We start from the raw sequence: 24,028 nt of genomic DNA on the forward strand, positions 1-24,028 counted from the left end.
TGCCTAACTCTGCATTATACACTCCGATACACACAATTAAACCTGTATGGGCCGCACCTGCATGTCACGCCTGCACTGTACTATAGATTGCTGTCTTCATGGGAGGTACAGACTTCCATGAACTAAGAAATGGCGTGTCACAGCGCTGATAGCGTAGTGACGTTAAAATGCCACATGACTCTACTAGTTGAAATGTCCCTTTTGAGGATCACTAACCCTTTAATAGTTTCAGTTCTCTAAAAGGGAATATATCGTGGTTTTGGACATACCTTCCTTCCTTAGTATCGTAAGGACAAAAAAAAAAAAATATTTTAAACATGGTTTCACTCAACATGGTAAATTTAACATTGTTTAAACACAGAATATTACATAAGTACTATACATGTAACATGTACATTTATGGTGTGTGTATATATTAATATTATGTGTGTGTGTATGTGTGTCTTTTTTGACATTATATATATATATATATATATATATATATATATATATAATATAAATATATACACACACACACACACACTCACACACACACACATAATATAAATATATACACACACACACATACACACACACACACCATAAATAAATGTACATGTTACATGTATAGTACTTATGTAATATTCTGTGTTTAAACAATGTTAAATTTACCATGTTGAGTGAAACCATGTTTAAAATATTTTTTTTTTTTTAGACGGAGCCACTTGGGCTGGTGAGTTTGTCCTAGAAACTTTCTGCACGAGCGCCAGCCAAGGCATTGGCCTATACACATACAGCACAGCAATGAAGTAATAAAATGAACTAGGATCACACTAATCCAGTACATTATGCCACATATTTGCTAAAAATAAATATTTGGCATACTTACTCTGGAGAATGACCACGGAGGGGTGAGCACACTGTGGGCGACTGGCCACTGAGAGGATAGCACACTCTGGAGACTAGTCTGTTTATAGGGTTAATGCACATACTTTGGAAATTGTCCAAATGAATACAATAGGGTGTGGTCACTGATTGAGGATTAAGGCACATATGCTGAAGACTGGTCACTAAGGGTTAGTGACCACAATATGGGGGACTGGTCACCAGTGGGTAATGAATATTTGTCAGTGCATTGACAGATCTAGGAGCTTCAGTAAAAGAAGTGTTACTCAATGATTTTTCCCTTCTAGGTATCTCAGAGGATTCACGCGTGGAATCTGCCGCCTTCACAGACTCTGTGAGATTTTTCAGACAAGCACGGGACCAATACGGAACATGGGACATGCTGTGCGGCAATCAAGTCCAGGTAGTGTCATATCTAAAACTTCTTTTCCCCAAATTAAAAGGGAACTATAGGGTAACCTTTTTATCCCATAGTTCTCTTTAGGGACAAGGGAGGACATATACTAATATCCTCCCGTGACCCAAAGCGCAGTATATAGCAGGCTATAGCCCGCTATATACTGAGAGTGCCGCAGCGGGGACAGATCCCGACAATACTGTCAAGATCCACCCAGCTGGCTGATTGACAGCGGGCCCTGCCTATCTAAAGGCAGAGCCCGCTGTACCCTCCCCGTCCGTGCCTCCAGTCAGCGCTGGAGGATCGGAGAGGGGAGGGGAGGAATCCCTGCGGCGCGCTACTCTCTGCAAGGAGATAATCGGGAAGTGAGCGAGCGAAGATATGCGTTTGCAGACTTTGATGTTGCAGACTCCAACTTTTGTTTATATGCATCCTGACAAGCTTCTGTGTACTGGCCATTCCTGCCTAGTTGCCTCACATACATTTCAATATGACAGTGTAATGAGCATCTCCAGCCTTGTAACATAGACCCTATAGAGGTTTATGGTAAGCTGCTCTGCTAGTGCACAGAAACTTTTCAGGAAGGAAGTAAACAAATTTGAAGGCTGCGTCTGCAGGCTCAAGGAAGGTATGCTTATGGGGATGGTGAAGTTTCGTTTTGGGAGGGCCAAAAAGCATAGGTGCACTTTGAAAACAAAAAGCACGCATCATTTTTTTGCATCAATGAAGCATCTACCTGCTGCTGCTCTTGCATTGTGTAGAGCCACATGATACTCATTCCTTTGGTCCGTTCCAGCCGCCCGTCTACAGTAACAGTGGTCACCTCTGGCCATCTGACCCTTATTGGCTACCAGCTTTTTGGGTTTTGTGGGTGCCTGAAGCCTTGTTTTGCACCCTGAGGTTTACATTGGCTTAACCACCACATGCTTGTAAGATGTCTGATTATCAGATTCTAGTTCTTCTTGTTCTGTGCCCACTGATGTGGTAACGTCTGCAACCTGGAATCCTATTATCCTCTGTTTCCTAATTTTATTCCATCATCAAAGGTTTTCTTAGGTCCATTGGATGTGGTTGGTTTCTCTGTCTCTTGGTTACCTTATGGCCAAACTCACACTGTTACTTGCTGTTTCTGACCACAGAGGCTACGAGCGCACTCCCACCCTTTCCCCTGCAGATTTTGTATCTGCCCATGGTCTTGGGGATCCATGAGCAATCAGCCGATGAGACTTTGATTATAGGAAACTTTGTTTTAGACCAGTCGCAGTCTTCTGCCATCACCCTCAAAATTAAAAAGAGACTGTTTTAGCTCCTATTGATGTGGTGCACACCATTCTGAAACTAGAGGGTCACCCTGTTGCTTCAGCTAGTACTATTACAAGTCTTGGGTCCTCCAGAACCTCTAAGACTGCAAAGATTTTCCTGGTGCACCCACTGTTCCATGTCATGATTGGAAACACCCTGACAAGATGCAAAATTGTATCCCTTGCTGTAGGTTAAGTCCATTTGAGTTTCTCCACTCCTGCAAGCCCCCAAGCTTGGTTCCCAGTCCACCCAAAAGGTCTGGGGCTTAAAGTCTGCCAAATCCTCAGACAAACCTTCCTCTGCACATAGGTGTTTCCCCACTTTCCTACTACAAGCTGGAGTTCCACTCCTTGCCCCTCCGCTATTTCTCACCTCCAGCCATCCTGTGTCACCACACAAATTAGCGAATCTCCATCGAGCCCTATTGGGTCGATCAAGATGTCATTGGCCCAGTTCGTGTGACAGAAGGTTTTCAGGGGTTTTATTGCAACTTGTTAACAGTTCTCAAACCAAAAGGGGCATCTGTCCCATGCTGGATCGCAAAGCACCTAAAGCCTTCCTGCAAGCTCAGAAATGTCATTTGGAATCCAAGACTTCAAGGACACATACCAGCATGTCCCCATCTTCCCATCTTCCTGTGTTTCCGACACTTTGCTATGGGGCCCATATACTACCATTTGGTGGCCCTGTTTTTCAGCCTCTCACCTGCACCTTGGATTCTGGCCCCAGTACTAGTCACCATGTGCTGTCATGATGTCCCATTGTGGGACCTCCTGTTGAGGAAAATGTCAGTGCATGTTCTGTCAGACAATGTGTCCTTGCCTGTCCACATGTTACAACAGTTTGCATGGTACCTAAACCTTCAAAAGTCGTTGTTGGAACCGACTCATCATTTGGAGTATCTGGGTTGTGTATATGGCACAAGCAAGATTTCTCCCATATGAGAAACTTTCTGAACAGTCCCCTGTTGTCAGTTGTTTCCTTGGGTCTGTTATCATTTGTTTTCTGTGTTGCCCTACTGGACTGCTTTTGGATGTCCTGAAGGTGAATTACTTCCTTTTGTCCCTCAATGAACAAGAAGAAAAAAAAGGATTTTTTGCACTCACTTTTAAATCTTTTTCTCTGTGTTTATGATCATGCTCTCGGTACTGCTTGCTACAGAACTGAGGCATGCTGGTAGTAGGAGGGATTATCTTAAGCTGGCCCACATTTTTTGTTTTGTTTTTTTTACCCGTGTCCAGTTCTCTTGTGGGCAACAGTATAACCCGAAGGGTATTGACTTCCTGTGCCCCTAAGTTTACTCTTAAAAAAAGATTTAACTGCAAGTACAATAACCCCCTTTTTTTTTTACACTTGGGCCCCATTCACACTTGGCGATTCGCAAATTGCGCGTTTGTCGCGCGATTTGCATTTTGCGCGATTTGTCGCGCAAATGATTGCATCAAAAAGCATTGAATCGCGGCAAAATCCGCTCCAAAAAGGATCCTGCTGTAGTGACACACGACCCGCGACAGCAGGACCCTTTGCCCCATTGCAAAGCATTGAAGAGCGATATCGCGCGGTAAATAGCCGCGATATCACGGGAATTACCGCGCGATTAATTGCTCAATGTGAACGGGGCCTTAGAGAAACTGGCAGCCCCCCCGGCCCAGCAAGATTGATATCAGAGCAGTCAGTGGCTGCATGGTGGTTGCCACATGTAATATAAAAACCGTATTATATTATTTTAATAAGTTCACCTAAAACGGTTATCAAACCTAAAAATTCATAACATTTTTATGGCCCAATTTTCAGTCCACCATTAGCTGTCTGCAAGTGTCTTTTTAAATGTTTGTGGTAAAGTATTTTGGTTTACAAAATGATGCAAACAAGTGTGAATAGTCCATTAAAGTCCAGTTGCAGACAAAATAATGTTTACGTTTGGATAAAGTTGGAGAGAATCGGAACCTTTTGTGAGTCTTTGATTGCTGCCATGGCCCCTGTTTGAACATGGAAGATATTATTACTCAGTTATACAATGTTATACCCAACTGGGACAATATACAATGTTATACCCAACTGGGACAATTACTAATATCAAGGGTTGCAGTATTCCACACCCCCACCAATCTAGTAATAATAGCCTGACCCACTCCCACTCTCTTAAAACAATGTATTGCTCACCTGTCACCTTTTGGAGAGGGATTCCCTTCTTTTCCCCTCTCTCAGCGGGGAGAAATCTCTACAATGGGTACAGAGACGGCAGTAAAACCCTGACAAAGGTTCTTAACTCTTCCAAAATAAATGTATCTTCTACTTTAGGATGAACTGTGCTAAGAGTGGACATGTACTAAACTGTTCCATAATATATTGAACAGGTTCTCAGCAATCTGGTGATGGATGATCTTGTCCCTGATCTGAAGAATACCATCGGGCCCAGACTCAGAGGAAAACCTCAGGAGAGACAGAGGACCTGGCTGATGGTGAGTCAGTGGTGAGGGAATCCCTTGGGGGCCACAGTGTATAAATATGGATCAGTGTACAGCCAAACCAAGAAATTGAAAAGGTCTGTTATTTCCTTGGAGTAGGAAATTACTATTAGCCATATTCACAAATATTTATTTAAACTTTAGAGGAACCTGTTACATGTGTATATTTGACACCCCCTTTTGTTCTGTGTTTCAACCTGGAGCAGACTTCCTGTGTGAAAGTGAATGGAAGGAAACAGCAGGCGAAAGATCGCGGTTTCTTGTGGCGGATGATAGCAGACAATGGACTGCAGCCATTTAAATTACATACAGTGCAATATATAATACGCTGCCTTAAAGTCTGTAATTCAAGGAAATATAATCTTGCTCTCATAAACTGTAATGATAAGCATTGCGTTTGTAAATGAGAACACTTCTTTTCTGTAACCATTATGTCCCAGACATCCATTGTATACAATCACAGCCTCTTAGCAATCTTTGCTACACTTAGCAACCAGATTCTTACTTTCTTATTTATAGCCAACCATACATGTGTCAATACAATCATTTAATAACAATTGTTCAATATTCTGATTGAACACAGAAATTGTTTTTTATTACCAATTTGATAATTTTTGACTGATTTCGCAGAAGCCGGTCCAAAGATTCGATGCACTAGAAAATTTCAGTACTTTTCAAGCTAGTTGTATGGCAGGGGTGCCCATTAGGTCGATTGCGATCTACCAGTCGATCGCAACGCGATCCCTGGTAGATCGCGATGTCCTGTCCTCCTGCCGTGGGGCTTCTCTGGATCCCCGCTGCCCTCCCCCATCTGTAGGCAGCGGGGATCCGAGAAGGGAACGAAGCGCTGCAGGCAGCGGAGCCGCTATCACAGCACCACGTCAATCGGTGAGGAGAGAGAGAGAGCCGCTCGGCCTGGATCTGACAGCCGGCGGCTCTCTCTCTCCTCACCGCACATGTTGAGCGCTTTACTTCATCATTGGGTAGTGCAATGCGATAGGGCAGGGTTAGGCAAACTCCGGCACTCCAGCTGTGGTGAAACTATAAATACCATCATGCATCTGTCCGATTCCTGTGGCTGTCAGTTATTTGCAATGCCTTATGGGATTTGTAGTTCCACAGCAGCTGGGGTGCCAGAGTTTGTTTACCCCTGCGATAATGGAACCTGTGGAAGATGAACTGAATTTGTAGAAATGTCACCAGCACATCAGTATTCAGTGAGATAAGCAAAAGTCCATTCATTGCAGGAATATTGCCATTCAGAAACTAGCGCTTTCGGGCCCACACAGGGTACCCTTCATCAGGCTCAGAATGACGATTTATTAGGTTATCTTGGAGTGCAACAAGATACCTATTCATCTTGTGGAAGATGAAACACTCAGCTCCCATTAACCACACACTCACACTGACAAAAGCTTTATCATGGCCTGGAAATTTGGATCAGTCCATAAGGCTAGACACACTAGAAATGGCAGTGGGTCCCAGTGCTGTGTATGACTGGCAGATGTCTCCTTGCCTGTCATTTACAGATAGACATCTGCTATCTATGGGTAGGCATACTGATGTAACTGCAGTGAATACTGGCTGTGTAGTTTGCACAACATGCTGCCCAGATGCTTTCTACACTAAGATCACTCTCAAAACTAATATTTGAGTTTTAAATCTGCACCAGTGGGATGGATTGCTTCTGCTAACTAAGCCTCCAGAACATATTTTATCTTACTTGTAGCTGTCGCTACCAAATTCCTTAATTATGAACACCCCGAGTGTCTGGCCACAAGATACAGCCCTATAAAAGTTTGCGAAGCTGTAATCCCAGGCACGCCCAGGACGGTGAAGACTTGCGGCGCTGGATGTAAACAAACAGTGATGTTGTAGCTATCGGATTATTGGAGTTAAATATGCATCTAGGGAGAGGGAGGGTGGGTTAGATCAGAGGAAAGGGGCACAAAGTTCTTAAAGTGCATTTATTTTTAAGGCAAATAAATAAAGACCCCATTCACACCAGAACCGTTGAGTTGCGTTACCATCCGTTCTTTAACGCAAGGGCAACGACAAGTGAATGGGGACCATTCATACCGCATAGTTGCTTTGCCGTATGTTGCGCTGAAAAAAAGTAGAGCATGCTCTACTTTCAGTGCAATGCAACACATCAAAAATGTGTGCTAACACATGGCAAGCCAATACAGTGATGCATGTCTAATCAAGGACATGTTACTTCACATAAAGATTGGCGAAAAAAAGCAAGCAACGGAACATAACGGATCAGAAGGTACAATTGCAAGTCAATGGACCCTTGGGTGACTTGTGAGTGTCCTTGGTGTGAATGCAGCCTTAGAGATATGTTTAACATGCATTCACATATTGTTCCCAATGAAACAATCAGCTCCTGGGAACCCAGTTCTTAAACAGCTTGCTCCTTAGGAGTGCTGTAGACGTGAATGCGGAAGCATTCTTTTTACATTAGGAGTGTAGTGACTTCGCAAATGATGTCATGGCATTTTCTCTGTGTACTGTAACAGCTCTGTCCTGTGGCTCCCTGCAGCAACAGATCACTGCTATAGTAATCTATTGCTGGTTAATGGTAATAACATATACTTTTGGATAGTCTACAAAGCCTAAAAGATATAAAATACAGAACTGAGACATTGCTGAAACAAAAAACAAATGCTGTAGGACTTAAAGAAGATCTATGAGGTGAGTGATTTCCACTCATCCTCATAGTTAGAGCCGACCTGTGACAAAGAAGCGGTCACAGGTCGGCTCTATTGATTGGAAAGTGAGCAGTCAACTCTTGGCAAAGGAGCAGTTCTGAAAGTTCTCAAGTGAACAATGATGTCATGAGGGATTCCCCGATCCATTCTTAGAGTTTTTTCTCTATAGGTATATAACCAGCTTTAGGGAGGCAAAATCCCTGGGACTCCAGTGATTGAGGGTTGTCTGCCAGTTGATATTCTCTGACAGGTTTGGGGTCCAGTAAAATAGGCAAGTGGGCACTTGAGGCTGTCATGTGACTTCCTGTGACTGCTCCCTTTTCTATGATATCAATGCTGTGCTACACAAATATAGTTCTTATCATATCTCTGCACAGGGCAGGGGGAGATAACCAAAAACATCTGCTTCAGGCTGTCTGCTTTCTGAGGAAACGGACAGAATTTGAATCACATTTTCATGTGGAAGAAAACTCGTCATATATGGGCTATGATATAATAGAAAAGCTCATCTGAACTTTAACCCCTTCATGACTGAGGCCTTTTTTAATTTTTTGTGTACATGTTATAATCTACATTTTAGGTCTGAAAATTACTTAAAACCCCCAAACATTATATATTATCTGAAAGCCAAGACCCTATAGAATAAAATGGTGGCAGTTGCACGATATTAGCGGTTATGATGTTACAACGAGTAAATAGATACCCAACATGCCCAGGTTAAAAATTGTGTGCGTCCGTGAAACCGCAACAAAATTCAGTACTTCAAAAAGTCCATAGACGACGCTTTAAAAGCCCCTACAGGTCATGAATTTGGAGATAAGCGTAAATACTGGCCCTAGAATTATTGGACTCCCTCCGGCGTGCGCAGCGATACCCATCATGTGTAGAGTAATCGTCGTTTTCATACGTAGGCGCACTCAATGCGTGTTTATGTGAAGACGTGCTGGGGCGGGGGGCTTTAAAAAAAAAATAATGTACAATTATGTTTACATTTATTTTATGTAATCATTTTAACCACCTCCCGTCCATTGGCCCTTCCTGAACGCTGAACGGGAGCCTTATCGGAGCGGGAGGGCGTCTTAAGACGTCCTTACCCTCCCCACACTTGTGCGCGGCGCCCAGCGCGCACATGAGTGGGGAAACTGTCAGAAATGTAAACAGCCAGCGATGTCTGTTTACATTGAAGCGATCGGGCGTCTCTAGAGACACCCGGTCACTTGTATTAGGTGCGGGTATGTCGACGCTGCTGCCAGTCCTGAGATCCGATGTGCCCGGTGCGGCCAGGATCGGCACGGTGACTGTCAGGGGAGATTAAAGGGAGATCAGCACAGGATCTCCCTCTGACCCTCTTCTCCGGTCCCTGAATGCAGGAAGTGATGTATATTACATAACTTCTGCATTCAGTGTCACTCTCCGGCAACAGATGCCGGTGAGAAGCTGCTGAAGCAGATCTCTGCTTTATTAGCTTCTCTGGGGTCCCTAGGTGACATTAGGGGTCTTAGAGACTCCTAATGTCTCCATAAAGAGGACCTGTTATGTGAATTGGCTATCACATAGGGGGGTTTCTTAGCCCCCCATGTGATAGCAATAAAGTTAAGTGTAAAAAAAATTAAAGAAGCATAAAAAAAGTAAAATAACACAAAACATTTTTTAACGACCCCCCCCGCATACTTTTAGATCGCAACCCACATCTAGATCTTTCCTCCCCAGCCTGACTCTCATGTTCCACCCCTTTCATTCATTGGGCTTCAGTTTTTTCAATCATGGAGTCATAGCATCACTTGTGGGAGTTACCTAGGGTGGTTTGCATGCAAATGCAGTCTGCCTAGGAATGCACACTTCTTCAGACCGACATCCAGCCCTCAATTAGAGGAGATAGAAACCAAGAAAGGCAAAATATAAGCAGACTAAAGTTTTAGCTTTAAGGAGTCTGATGCTGCCTAAATAATAAGAGTCTCTTGTGTTTACCGCTGATAATAAGGTTCATATTTCTGTGAATAAACGTTTTTTTAATGTAAAATCCAGTGAATGGCACACTCTTCCATCAGCTTGTCCATGTAGTTTTACAACATCCTAAGATTGTCTGTCTGTGTCTCTTTCCCCCAGATTTCAGACACTGTGTACCGGATGGTGCATGAGCAGACCCGTGTCTTCTTTGAGGGCCTTGAAAAGCGCTGTAGTGACAAGAGAGCAGAGATGGAGAGTCAGATCCGAACAGACATGGACCAGATCATTGCCTGCAAGGAGCACGTGTCCAACAAAATTCGAGGTAATGACAGACCAGGCCTCACCTCGCATAGGTTTCTCCTTCATGTCCTTGTGTTGTGGCAAATCTCTGACGAGGAACTAGTAAGGGCTGTACATACCCTGGAGGGCTTTTATCTGTTGTGCTCTCTCCCCCTCATTTTTTAGCAGAGAAACGTGGCCACACATTTCCAGGGTTATTCACAAAAGGGTGAAGAGTTTGGAGAAGGCAGGAGAAGTGAACAATCTAGGACAACATAGCCGAACTGGAAAGTGAGCTGAATTGGAGAATATTTCCAGTTGAGCTATGTTGTCCTAGATTGTTCCCTTCTCCAGACTCTTCCCCCTTTTGTGAAATCCCCTGCTAGTTCTTTCTCCTTAAACCCGCGGGCTGAATTAAAGCTTGATTCCCCTATCCAGACTAAAGAATGTGGATAGAGGAATCTCCCACTGCCCGCTATTGTAATTAAGCAGCCACAGGAACGCTGCAGTCATTGTTCAGCTGACAATTTTATGCCCGACTCCTGATTTTTCATTCAAGGTTTGTCGAGCCAGGTAGGACCAACAGGGCCACCCATGGCTCAGATAGGAGCTGTGTACGGCCTTTCATCTCTTATATTGGGGCTACCAACAAGCATTGCGACTTATAAGACAACGTTCACTACATTCACTCCTCCACTGTATCTATGAAGGGAGCCATGGTAGTCACACAGTCTGCACTTCAAACAGTTCTGCCTTTGTTCATCTCCATTACATGGGGGGTGGATGTTTTGCTTTCTGGCGAGGGTGCAGCATTGCTAGCAAGATCAACAGGTACCATCTGTACTTGCTAAAGTTGTTGTTAGCCTAAAAACAAGAAAACAAATGCAAGTGCCCCATGTAAGGACTGGTAGGCATGATATATTACTTGTTTATATTGGGGTTTAGCTATACTTTAATTGGCCACGTAGAATTATTCTTTGAACGTGTCAGAAACAATGTGTGGCCAAATAATCGCAGAAGATGAAAGGAGATTGTCCCATGATAACGGAATATGCTTTTTTATGTCTACTAAGACCTGAAGTTCACATTTTCATGTTCTTTATCTCCCAGCTGCCGTGCTGCCAAAGGCAGAGTTGTGCGTGCGGAACCATGTCCAGTCTCACATTCCATCTATCCTGGAGGCACTGATGGTTCCAACCAGCCAAGGCTTCTCTGAGGTGCGGGAACTGATTTTCTCTGAGGCCACCGACATGAACAAGAACCTAGTGAATGAGGGAGTACAAGACAAGCTGGGGGAGGTCAGTGTAATGATAACTAACACACTCATGTCCTACACACGCTAGAGGTAGCCATTTTCTAGAAAATTTGAAAACTGCAGCTCCAAACTGTTGTTGGTGACCAGGCCATGAGTTCTGGCTCTTCTCCAGGTGTTTCAGGCCATCTACTGGTATTCATATAACTCTTTCCCGCTCACAATTTGTCTATAAACATCTCTCATCATGGATGCCCCATCCTGAGGATACCTTTTTTATAAATGCCAATCTGTCAGAATTTATAAAGCTCCTGTAGGTACGTACTATCTCTCTTGATGCCCACACTGTATACTTGCAGCCGTTTTTTTTCCTGGTCCCTAGACACAAAGTCTCTTTTTAAGGATTACATTTGTGTTAATGAATAAGGCCTAACATAATATGGCAAAATAACATTCTACAAATACAATTCTTTATCCTCCAGCATATGGAGAAAATCGCACAGCTGGCCTATCACCCAGTAAAAATGCAGCAGTGCTATGAGAAGATGGAACATCTGAATCTGGAAGGGCTACAGCAAAGGTTTGATGTGGGAAGTCCATCCGTATTCAAGCAGAGGGCACAGATCCTCATGCGGGAGGTGAGGAATGGAAATGCTTCTAATAAATGTTCATCTACGTAATGGGAAACCCAAGCCACAACTCTTCAATGTACTTGTTGTTGTTGGTTTAGAAGTATAATGAGACAATAGCTCCTCCTGGTGGCTATTTTGTGTTTAACAAGCCTATGTTTGTACGTTGTGTGAACAGATGTCAGCCCTAAGTTGATGGGCCTGATATTGTTTACCACTTCCAGGCCGCAATACATACACATACGGCGGCCCGCCCAGGTGGTTAAACCAAGAACATGGTGTTCTTGGTGTCATTTTAGACAGCTGGAGATGGCTGTCCAGGTACCAGCGATCCAGCGTCTATACAGCCACTGGATCGTTTCTACAGATCGCTGGCATGTCCTGCACCCACTCACTCCACCGGCTTCCCTGGGCTCCGCTCTCCCCGTGCAGGGCCTGGGACTGACATGGCGGGTCTCCCCGCAACGATCAGAGAGAGATCCAGCGACTTTCGGCTGCTGATCTTGCTTCCGATCACTGGACCTGGAAGTGATGTGTATTACATCACTTCCAGTGTCACTGTTTACATTCTCTGGCTCTTAGAGGCCAGAGAAGAAGCTGGGGAAGCAGATTTCGGTTTCCTCAACTTCTTTGGGGTCCCTAGGTGACATCAGGGGTCTGAAAGACCCCTGATGCCTCCATAAAAAGGACCTGTTACACCTTATCTGCTATTACATAGGGGGCTTCCTATTCCCCTATGTGATCACAATAGGGTTAAAAAAAAAAAAAGTAACATTTAAAGGTAAAAAAAATGTTTGTAAAGTTCTGATACTGCCAACCCACCGTGCATGCACATACATACGCAAACACGCATCGGTGCACCTACATGCAAAAACACATGTTACCTATCACCGAGAACGTCGAAGTGAGAGCAATAATTCTAGAACCATTAATCACTGTTAGCACTAAACTGATGAGCGGTAAAAGCTTTTAAAGTGTCCCCTATGGGAAATTTGGGGTATTAAAGTTTTTTGCTGCTTGGGCGAACGCAATTTAAAGGCTTGACATGTTTGGTATCTATTTACCTGACGTGATCCTGTCTTTTATATTTTACCCAAAAATTGGGTATTATATTATATGTTTCTGTGCACTAAATTTCATTTTAGTGTATTTTATCCTACAAATACTGGTATGATAAACATTTGCGCAAATACCGTGCGACATAAAAAATTAGAACTAGCATTTTCTTCATTCTACAGGGCCTCTGATTTCAGAAAATATATAATTGTTGGTGGGGGGGGTTAAAGCTGTTTTCTAGCCAAAATTTCAGATGATATCATTTGTGCAAAAAGTAGGAATTGCTCGGGGCAGCAAGGGGTTAATGGTGAAGCGAGGATATGTGCATGTCTGTATTATTGCACTCGCATGTACAATTCTGAGGCTAGAATGGTTGCATAAGCCTTTTTGTTCTCAACTCCCAGATATTTGCTGTCACTGCTTGCCAACAGATTTTCTAGCCTATTGATATGTCTGTTCTACCTACTCGAGCTTTATTCACATTGTAGAAGTGGTCTGTTTAAGAGAATCTAAAGTGAAGAAGAAAAATCTTCTATACTGCAGACTACCAGTCCTTGATTGTTGGTGTGTGCATTCGTTTTCTTTTTCCTTTATTTTCACCTGCTGATACTGCCATGTATTTGTTTCTGAGAATTATGACGCACATGTTACACATAGTAAATAATATTGTACGATATGATAGTGTTGGATTCAGGATGTGTTTTCATCACTAAGAACCTTTTATATCTTTGCAGCTGACTGACAATGCAGTGTACACATTTGAACAGCTGATTCATCAGGAACTGAACAAGTCAGAAGGGGGAGAGAACCTGTGTAGAGACATCCAGCGCATATTAGAGCGCGTTCTCAAGGTGAGTGTATATCTGAAGAGAGAGCTACATGTTAGAAGGAGGTTGGGGGTACAAGGAGTCGCTAATGCACTGAGCCAAAGCAGACCAGGGGCAGCGGAGTCTACGACCTGCTGGGCAGAATCTGACCAAAGTTATCTGATCTTCCACCACTCAACATCCTGGTGAAGTTATTGGATGTTGCTGGCTCTAAAAAGACAGTGGTGAGCCCAGTACACATGAAGGGGATTGAGGCCATATTGCAGCGGTTCTCAACCTTTTCTGTTGTCATGGCACCCTTTCAAGTATACAAAATCTGAAGGCAAGTGTGGCCCCTCCAAAATCCATACCAGATCCTTATCCCTAATATGGGGCCTGGTATGGATTTTAAGGGGGGATCCCAATCAAATGAAACACAGGGTTCCCCCTTGACTTCAGAGTCCTCCCCTCTCTCACTGGGAGTCCCCCTCTTCACATAAGAAGCCACCCTTTTCCCATTAGAACCCCTCCCTCACATCTGAGTTTTACCATAACAATGAGGAGCCACAGCGGCAGCCTGGAGTAAGGTAAGTGGCGGAGCAGACCTAGACAGAGGCAAACTTCCATCCTTTCCTCAATGGATTCCGCCTTCCTTGGATTAGCATCCTTCTTTTTCATGGTACTGGCAGCCTACCTGCACCATGGCAAGGCATGGGAATTCCAAGGCACGCCAGGGTGCTATGGCAACTTGGTTGAGAAAGGCTGCCATAATGTATAACAGGTAAATGATAACAGTCTTCACAGCATAGGATATTACCACTAGGGTGTCGGGCAGGGGGAGGCAACCTTGGCACTCAAGACCTGTGCTCAAACTACAAATCCCAGTCGTGCCTGTGACTTGGTGTCTTGCAATGCCTTATGGGACTTGTAGTTCCACAACATCTTTAGTGCCAAGGTTGAACACTCCTGGCTTAGGGTTTGCTTTATTAAACATGGGAATACTCGCCAAAATGTTACTGAACCCAGACATATGACTTCTCTTGCAGAAATATGACTATGATAGCAGCAGTGTTCGCAAGAGGTTCTTTCAAGAAGCATTACTGCAAATCATCATCCCTTTCCTGCTGAAGAAGCTGGCACCTACCTGCAAATCCGTAAGTGTGGAAGTAACAGAAGTACTTAAATCATACACCGATCAGCCATAAAGCATACGCCGATCAGCCGTAAAGCATACGCCGATCAGCCGTAAAGCATACGCCGATCAGCTGTAAAGCATACATCGATCAGCCGTAACATTATGATCACCCGCCTAATAATGAGTAGGTCCCCTTTTAGCTGCCAAAACAGCCCTGACTCCTCGAGGCATGGACTCCTCTAGACCTCTGAAGGTATGCTGTGGTATCTGGCACAGAGCCCTTAGTAGCAGATCCTTCAAGTCCTGTAAGTTGCAAGGTTGGGCCTCCATGGATCGGACTTGTTTTTCTAGCACATCCCACAGATGCATGATTGGATTGAGATCTGGAGAGTTGGAGGCCAAGTCAACACCTCAAACTCGTTTTGTTCCATACCATTCTTGAAAAATGTTTGCAGTGTGTCAGGGTGCATTATCCTGCTGAAAGTGGTCACTGCAATCAGGGAATACCATTTCCATGAAGGTGTGTACTTGGTCCAACAATGTTTAGGTAGGTGGTACATGTCAAAGTAACATCCACATGAATGGTCGGACCCAAGGTTTCCCAGCAGAACATTGCACAAAGTATCACACTGCCTCTGCCTGCTTGCCTTCTTCCCATAGTGCATCATGGTGCCTTCTCTTCCCCAGGTAAGCAACACACATGGACTCGGCCACCCACATGATGTAAAAGAAAACGTGATTCATCAGGCCAGGCCTCCTTCTTCCATTGCTCTGTGGTCCAGTTCTGATGCTTGCACGCCCACTGTAGGCGCTTTTGGCAGTGGGCATGGGGACCCTGACTGCTCTATGGCTATGCAGCCCGATACACAAAAAAACTGTGATGGACTGTGTGTTCAGACACTTCTCTATTCGAAACAGTATTCACTTTTTAGGCAGTTTGAGCCACAGTAGCTCTTCTATCGGAACAAACTACACAGGCCAACCTTCACTCCCCATGTGCATCAATGAGCCCTGGCCACCCATGACCGGTTCACCAGTTTTCTTTCCTTGGACCACTTTTGATAGGTCCTGACCACTGCAGATGGGGAACAGAGCTGCAGTTTTGGAGTTGCTCTGACCCAGTCACCCGGCCATCACAATTTGACCCTTGTCAAAGTCACTCAAATCCTTACGCTTGCCCATTTTGTTCTGCTTCCAACACATCGTCAGGATCAAAATGTTCACTTGCTGCCTAATATATCCCACCCACTTCCAGGTGCCATTGTAAATAGATAATCAATGTGATTCCCTTCACCTCTCAGTGATCATAATGTTATGGCTGATCGGCGTATGTTTTTTCAGAAACAAAATCAATACATGCATTTTCCGTATGTGTTATGCCTTTAAAAATACTGCAAGCACAACAAATACCATTAGATTATGCCAGTCCAGTGTTTCTAATTTCCTGGCGTGAGTATTTTTCTGTATCTGAGGTTTTTTTAAGGGATAAAGCACAGGAAAATATGCATTTGTTGTAGAGATGTACTGCAGATATTTGATTTTGCCCAGACACAGAGTTCAAATCTGCATTGTAAAGGGACAACGATTGTGAAATAACATTATAGACCTCATACATGAAGGGTGTATTGAGGTGGGGTAATTCTTGGCACTCGTAAACAACCAGCTTAGTCCTTTTCATCCTCCTGAATTCTCCTGGAAACATGATGGGGAGAATTTGATTGGATGTAATGGGTGACAAGAATTGGTGTTTCTGGGTGACTTAGAGATATTTGGATCACTCTGCATGTTCTTTTAGTGCTCCGTTCTTACAACGGGTCTTGGCCTTCTTACTTCCAGGAGTTACCTCGATACCAAGAACTTATATTTGAGGAACTGTCACAGTTTGTCCTGGTGGAGAACACATACGAAGAAGTTGTGCTGCAGACTGTAATGAGGGACATTGTGCAAGGTAAGAGGAAGTGGTGTGGCTTTTGGGTGTTTATGTAGTGCCATCATCTGTCGTAACTCTGTACAAAGTTATAGCTATGACAGAGACGGTAGAACCCGGAATACATAAAATGACATTGTATATAGAGTTGTTTTAGCAAATGTAGCAATAATAAGAAAGAGTAGGAGAGCGGGCCCTGTGTAGGTAAAGGTGAATAAGCTATATATGAAGCAGCAGTGCAGACATGAGAGAAGCAATAATCCTGCATCAATGGCTGAATGGAGGAATTTTAGCTCATCCTTGCCTAAAGAGGTGTAATTTAAAGAAGAACTCTGGGCCTAACTTTTTATTAACCCTTGTAGTGGTGCTACCCCCGCCCTGCAAGGGTTAGCGGCTCGTTTTTGCCTAGGGTTATACTCACCCGATCCTCCAAGCCGGCTAGCGATTCCTCCAGCCTCTCCCCTCCTCCGCTGCAGCAATGTTATGTCCCTTGGCATCCTCACGTCCTATACACTGTATTGAATGCAATGACTCTGAGACCACTGCATCAAGTGGGAGAGACGCTCCAGAGACCGGTCTAAGAGGCGGCTGGATCGGAGGAGGTTTTTTTGGACTAGCAGCTAACCCTTGTAGTGTGAGGGTAGCCTCACTACAAGAGTTGATAAAAATGTTTTCTTGATTGAGGATTTATTTTGAAGATATCAAAGGTTGTAATTCCAGAGTAGGGGGGAGGCTGTTGAGAAGTCCTGGATGTGGGAATGTGGGGAAGTGACCTAGAGTGGACAATAGAGGGTCATGTGCTAAGTTAAGGTAATGTTTGGCAGTAGTTGGGGATTTTGTAGTACAGTAAGCTCCCCATTGTCCAGCATCCAAGGGGATTGGTAGATTGTGGATAAATGTAGTTTCTGGTTGCTTGAGAGTTACTATTAAAAATAGGTCTATCTAATGCCATACCCCATACTATACCATAAAACTGTATTGACTTCATATTATTATTTAAATACAGTAATCAAAGGCAAATACGGACAAATAGATACACTTAGTATTAGTGCTGTAATATTGTACTGTATAGTAGCTGACCTTAGGAAACAGGGCATACTGAGGTGTGTGCTTACTCACAGCCTGGTGTGCACTGTAATTCATGAGCCTACGGTACTAGGAGCGATCACTAGGGGGCCAATGCGCACAGCTCTCAATCAGACGCAGCTTCCCTCAGGATAATACAGTGCTGTGTCTGTACAGTACCAGCAACAATCACACTCTTCAGCCCAGATCCTCTACCCTCCCATGCTGCAGAGCCGTCTCCCCCTCTCCTACAAGGTCGCATAGGATCAGCAGGACAGTGAGTGCACAGTGGATTTTTTTTTGCCGGTTAGATGAGAGTTCCGGTTAGTTGAATACCAGTTTACTCCACATTTGTGGAGGGACAAGACTGCAATGATCTTTGTAGGTGTGAGTTAGAAGTCTGAACAGGTTTTTCCGAGTACTTGGTAGCCAGTGGAGGTACTGACACAAAAAGCATCAGCATCAGCATTGGAAGAGTGAGAGACGAGGTGGAAGAACAGCAACTTTAAACTGCTATCTTAACCCTAGAACAAAAATGTAACCGATCACAACTTTCTGGTCTTCAGATGTGACGGCGGCTTTTATTTCCACCTGGTAATCCTGCCAGTAGTGTCCTAGGGTGACAATGCCCCATACTGTACGGTGTCTTTGAAAGAGTAGCGTTGTCACTAGGGATGCACAGATACCGTTTTTTAGGCATCAAGTACGGATATTTCTATTTCGGTACTCGCCGATACCGAATGCCGATACAGGTACTTCCGCTAGCATGGGGCTGGCTTTCCAAGAAAATTGAAAAGCCGGGCGGCCTGGGAAGCCAGCTCCATGCTATTTGGCCGGGAAGCCGGCTTCCCAGCCAATCAGGAAGCTGGGTGGCGAATCACTACTCGCTGCCATGAAGCCAGTAGCAACTCGTGGCACACTCGGTCAGAGGAAATCTCCCTCTGATCGGAAGTTCTGGTATCGGGGGGGAAGGTATCTGTATTGTACTTGCCAAAATCCTTGGTATCGGCACCAATAACAGTATCGGTATCAGTGCATCCCAAGTTGTCACCCAGTGAAAGGACTGCAAATTACCTCCCCTCTCGCCATAACATGGAGGAGGGGTTGTAGTCCTCAGAGATTTTCGCTGTGGAGACGGGACAGATGTGTGATGTTTATATGGACTTGAAAGAAGGTGGTTAATAAGTGAAAGTGAGGTCAGCTTCTCCATAATCCAGACTAATGACTCAGCATTTGCGTGTATCTAGTAACTGTATCATAATCCTTTCTTTTCTAGCTGTAAAGGATGCTGCCACCCAGCGAAAACATAACCTGTTCCGGGACAGTATGGTATTGCGCAACAGTGATCCTAACCTTCACCTCCTCGAAGATGGACCACCTATTAATTGGACCGAAGACTATTCCAACAATACTGAATCCTCGGGAGGCCGGCATGGCAGATCACGCCAAGTGGTATCCCTTATTCAGGATGATGATGCACCTGAATACCTGGAATCCTGTCAGGAGAGCCCAGCTAATGAAAATATCCCTGAAGAGCCAGAGTCCAGTGATGTTGGCATAATCCGAAGCATGCTTGTCAAAGAGTTTGATGTTCAGGTTCCAGTTTCAGACACAGCGCAGGCGCCGCAACATGGAGACAGCGCGCAGGCGCCGCAACATGGAGACAGCGCGCAGGCCCCGCAACATGGAGACAGCGCACAGAGCCCACAACATGGAGACAGCGCACAGAGCCCACAACATGGAGACACCGCACAGAGCCCACAACATGGAGACACCGCACAGAGCCCACAACATGGAGACACCGCACAGAGCCCACAACATGGAGACATCGCACAGACCCTGCAACATGCACTACCCGAGGAACAACTGACACACATCACTCAGTCACACACACAACAGGTGAGGCCTGGTGCTCTTCATGCCCAGGAGGAGGAGAATATCTCAGTTGGTGGACTTCCTGAAGATGATGTGGATCACAGTCATGTGGAGCAGACCGTGTCACCTTCCACCATAGATGAATCTCCAGATAGAGAATTGGTAGAGAATTACCAAAGGATTTCAGATCATTTAGAACAAGAAGTCCATGGTGATCAGGAAGAGGAGCCACAGCATTTACTGACACAAAAACTTTTCAGCACAGATGATCAAAAGCTGATTGAGGAGCAGCCTCATGACGTACCTGAAAACAAGACCGCCAACCATCATGATTCAGTTGTACAGTATGTTGGCCATAAACACCATCCGGTAGAAGAACAAAAGCAACACTCGTCACAGGAAAAAACTGTCCACCCGGAGATATTGCTTTGCCAGATGCCACAAGTGGTTGCCACTTCACTTGCCACTCCTTCAGAAGAAGACACCCGGTCTGAGGCGCTTCAGTCTTCCACGTCTCATGTTGTACATTCCACCCCAGATGACAGTGGCTTCCAATCACCCATGAGTGAGGAGGAGGAAGAAGGTGAAGGGTACAGGGAAACTCCTGTGCCAGCTCAACAAAAGAAAGAGGAGGTCATTACCCAGTTCTGAGGACCTGCACAATGGGACTAAGCTTTTATCATGAACTTATGGAGGGCAGAAGCAGCGCCAGATTCTCCTTCCTTTTGGCACAAAATGACTTATTTAAATGTTTTTTTTTGGCTCTGCAACACACACCACCCTTACCCTTTGCTATGCCAATGCTGGAGTTTTCGCTATTCCCCTATGACATGAACGCACAGTGTTTAAATATTCCACCAACATCACTTCATCTCATCATTGCCCAATATCCAGCCCCCCCACCACACACACACACACACACACACACACACACACACACAGTATCTAGATCACTAATGCTGAGCTTGTGCACATTTTATCCTCTGAGCTTTCATGTGCAAAGTTACGATTTCTTTCACAAAGCTTCCAGTACTGCCACTATTACACTGAAGATTGTTTCGCTTCCTATTACACACACACACACCCCTTTTGTATAAACACTCAGTACATAGCAATGAGACATAAACACTAACCCCAAAGACACAGCACTGAGGTGCCCTTCTGTGGAGGATATCATTGAGCAGACCCTACAGGCTTCCTTGCATGTATGTGACGTATTCTGTGTGTGTCAGCTCCAGGAGGACGGTGTCATTGGTTCAGTCACATACGGTTTTTACGTTTTGGGGATACACCATTTATGTAACATGGCAAACATGACTTTTAATATGCACTTTTGGCCAAGACCTAACCTAGGGTAAGGCAACCTCAGCACTCCAGCTGTGTAACTACAAATCCATGCATATGCCTCTGAGAGTCATGACTGTGGCTATTAGTCTTGCAATGCCTCATGGGATAGTTTGATGAGCTGATGTTGCTTACTAACCAATCAAATAGGTCCTGCCATCTTAAACGAGGCCATCTGCCAGAAGATGTGCTTCTATATCTGAGTTGGTCATCTATAAACATTTTTAATCAGTTAACAGTACAATTTCACATTCCTACAAACAAAGCCCGGCTGATTTCATACTATGTGATTAAGCTGAGCTTTATTTGCTGTGATGACTGGCAATGTGTACATATAGCTCTAGGGACAACTATGGGGGACAGGAGACTACAGCTGAGTATCCAATCCGCACCAAAACAGTTCCTTAGTAAATAATGCGTTCTCTATACCAACCAAATGGTCCTGATCCTGTGACAGAAGACATTCACACAAGACTGAAGTCTTTTAGACGAGCACAAGGCCATTAAAACGACAAAAGCAACAGTTAACGTAGACTTCAAATGTTCCACTGGCCATACACTGAGAATTTCTGCCCTACCAGCTGGAGTTTATTTACTCAGCCAACTTTTGTCGAAAGGAGCTGGGCAGGCATTCTGACAGTCTGTGCCCACCACCAATAGCCCGGTGAGATTTATGCGTTAATGGGGGAACCTGTGCGATTTCTTTTGTTCAATCCGCAGGCTGGGCAAAATAAATCAATTAGTCTATGATCAGCTCTAGTGTGACGTGTAGAGAAAACAGATTCTAGCAGTGGATTCATGGACAGACCGGTGTCTCCAGGAAGGATCACAACTTTCCTGGTGTGGATGGAATATTATTTTTATCCAAGAGACAACTGGAAACGTAAGTTAACATTCCGCCATGTTTCATCCACCTGTCAGAGTATGACACAGGTGCGGAGAAGCCTGTAGCTGCGGCCATTTTACATTCCGTCAGTGTTAGACTTGTATGGTGAACCCGGCACACAGCAAACCCCTGACACAGCTCTTTAAGTGATGTGTTTATAGATGTACATTCCTAATGTGTGTATGTAAGATGAACAATCTCTGCATGTGACTGGACAGAATGTGGGAGCGGTTCTCGTCTGCCATCTTCACTCCGTGCACAACCTCGAGGCAACCTCATTTTTCTCAAGCCAAGCAAGTGCCTTCTCTATCCCAGTGCAAAGCCGCATCTTCCCTCCCTCCCAAATATATATTTTATTAAAACTTTTAAATGTTTTAAATAAAAGGCTTCTAATTAATAAATAAACTTTATTGTAAGAAAACTGGAATTTTATTTGAAACATTTTTTTTTTACATATATTTTACAATCACAGGTTTAGGTTCATTAATCAAATGCTTGGGACAACCAGATGCCGGCTTTAATTACTAAACCTTCTCCAATAAAAAACAGCTCAAATGTTGCTGGTTGCCGAAGCATTACATTTGCTGATCAGTGTGTTTTTTTTTTTTTTTTATATATATATAAAAGTCCAAAAATACAACAGGGGTTTTCTCATATTGCTTTTTAAAACATTTACATGGGAACATCAAAAGAAAAGCAGAATTTAGAAATATTGTCAATTGGTAACAAATCCACTCGGCTTGTGACTGAGGATATGCCGTGTAACAAGTCATCCACATTCAAATACAATGAGGGGAATTTATCAAAACTGGAGCAGCTGTCCACAGCAACCAATCAGCTTCTAGCTTTTTCAATTAACTGAAGAAAGAAGCTGATAGAATGTGGAGCAGTTGCCCATAGCAACCTGTCTGCTCCAGTTTTGATAAATTCCCCCCAATATGTCTAATTCATACTGCGCTTTTCACATTTTGATGCTGTGGACAGATAGCAGCTCACTGTCCTGATGAAGTTTGAATCAAAGTGAAGTTTGTTGTATTAAACCAAATTGGCATTCAGAAGGAAAAGCTATGGCTGGTACCACTGGTAGGCCAGTGAAGTCAACTCCTGACCTGCTAACTTGTTCCAGGTTAATAAATCAGAAATTTCAGAGGCCAAAAATGGGGGTTACAGGGCAGCGGTGTTTCTATAAGAACTTTCATTTAAGGTGAAACTGAGGATAAAAATATATGGGAGCAGCTTTTGTCAACATGTCTTTAGGGCTTTCCTCATCATTCTGGCTTCACTACCTACTGAGAACCTGCCCTGGAACAAATATGCAGTTAGTAAAGTCTAATGTCCTGGTTGTTCAGGTCAGTGACTCGCTAGTTAGGAACACCAGGAGCAAGTTTAGAGACCTGGGACCTGCTACATTAAAAACCAAACAGCAATGACAACTCCTTTATTTCTATCCTCAGAGGTTCCCTTTAAAGTAAACACGGAAGCTGTTGACTTCTCCTGACAGAAATATAGAGTCTGCCATTGCTGACTTCCTTCTAAAAGATGTTGGTTGCCTGGCTGTCATGCCAATCCTCCTTCAGTGTGTTCAGTAAAGTTAATGTCATACTTGCAATCCTGTTGCTGGCAACAACTGCACGGTGACAGGATTGCTATGTAGAGAAATTCTCACCCACTTGCTCCCTCACTAGTTGGATGAAATAGTCGTCACTCCCTCACTGGTAACTTGCATTCTGCTGGATTTACGGCAGCAAAAGGGGCAATGCCTTGCCCATCCAGACAGTGGCAGAGTGACCTGTGTAAATGAATAAGCATTTTTAATGCACCGTTTATAGGCGACAACACAGGAGCTACAGGATTGCAAGTGAGACATCAGCCTGACTATCAGTTTCCTGATCCTGATTAGTGACTTAAAGTACCGAAGCCAGACGATCCGCAAACTGCCAGTCCGCTAGTGTTTTTAGAAGAAAGTCCGCAATGGCAGACCCCATATTTCTCTCCTGTTTAGTTTCCTTTAAGGGGAATCTGTAACCCGGTTGTGGTCATTCAAGTATTTCCATATTCTGA

At 44.2% G+C, this 24,028-nt stretch overlaps 1 protein-coding gene across 1 annotated transcript in view; it reads left to right on the forward strand.

Annotated features, from left to right (window-relative positions):
• Positions 1-20,616, forward strand: part of FAM129B (family with sequence similarity 129 member B) — a 93,257-nt gene extending 72,641 nt beyond the window's left edge. Inside the window, exons 7-15 of the mRNA XM_018553328.1 lie at positions 1,173-1,288; positions 4,942-5,046; positions 9,873-10,035; positions 11,103-11,290; positions 11,727-11,882; positions 13,664-13,780; positions 14,782-14,889; positions 16,707-16,818; positions 19,139-20,616. Of these exons, the coding sequence (XP_018408830.1) occupies positions 1,173-1,288; positions 4,942-5,046; positions 9,873-10,035; positions 11,103-11,290; positions 11,727-11,882; positions 13,664-13,780; positions 14,782-14,889; positions 16,707-16,818; positions 19,139-20,388 (2,315 nt within the window). The 3' untranslated portion in view covers positions 20,389-20,616. The remainder of the gene's footprint in view (positions 1-1,172; positions 1,289-4,941; positions 5,047-9,872; positions 10,036-11,102; positions 11,291-11,726; positions 11,883-13,663; positions 13,781-14,781; positions 14,890-16,706; positions 16,819-19,138) is intronic.
• The last annotated feature ends 3,412 nt before the right edge of the window (positions 20,617-24,028 follow it).

Source organism: Nanorana parkeri, unplaced genomic scaffold (assembly GCF_000935625.1).
Source record: "Nanorana parkeri isolate BGI_ZX_2015 unplaced genomic scaffold, ASM93562v1 scaffold116, whole genome shotgun sequence".
Lineage (NCBI taxonomy): Eukaryota > Metazoa > Chordata > Amphibia > Anura > Dicroglossidae > Nanorana > Nanorana parkeri.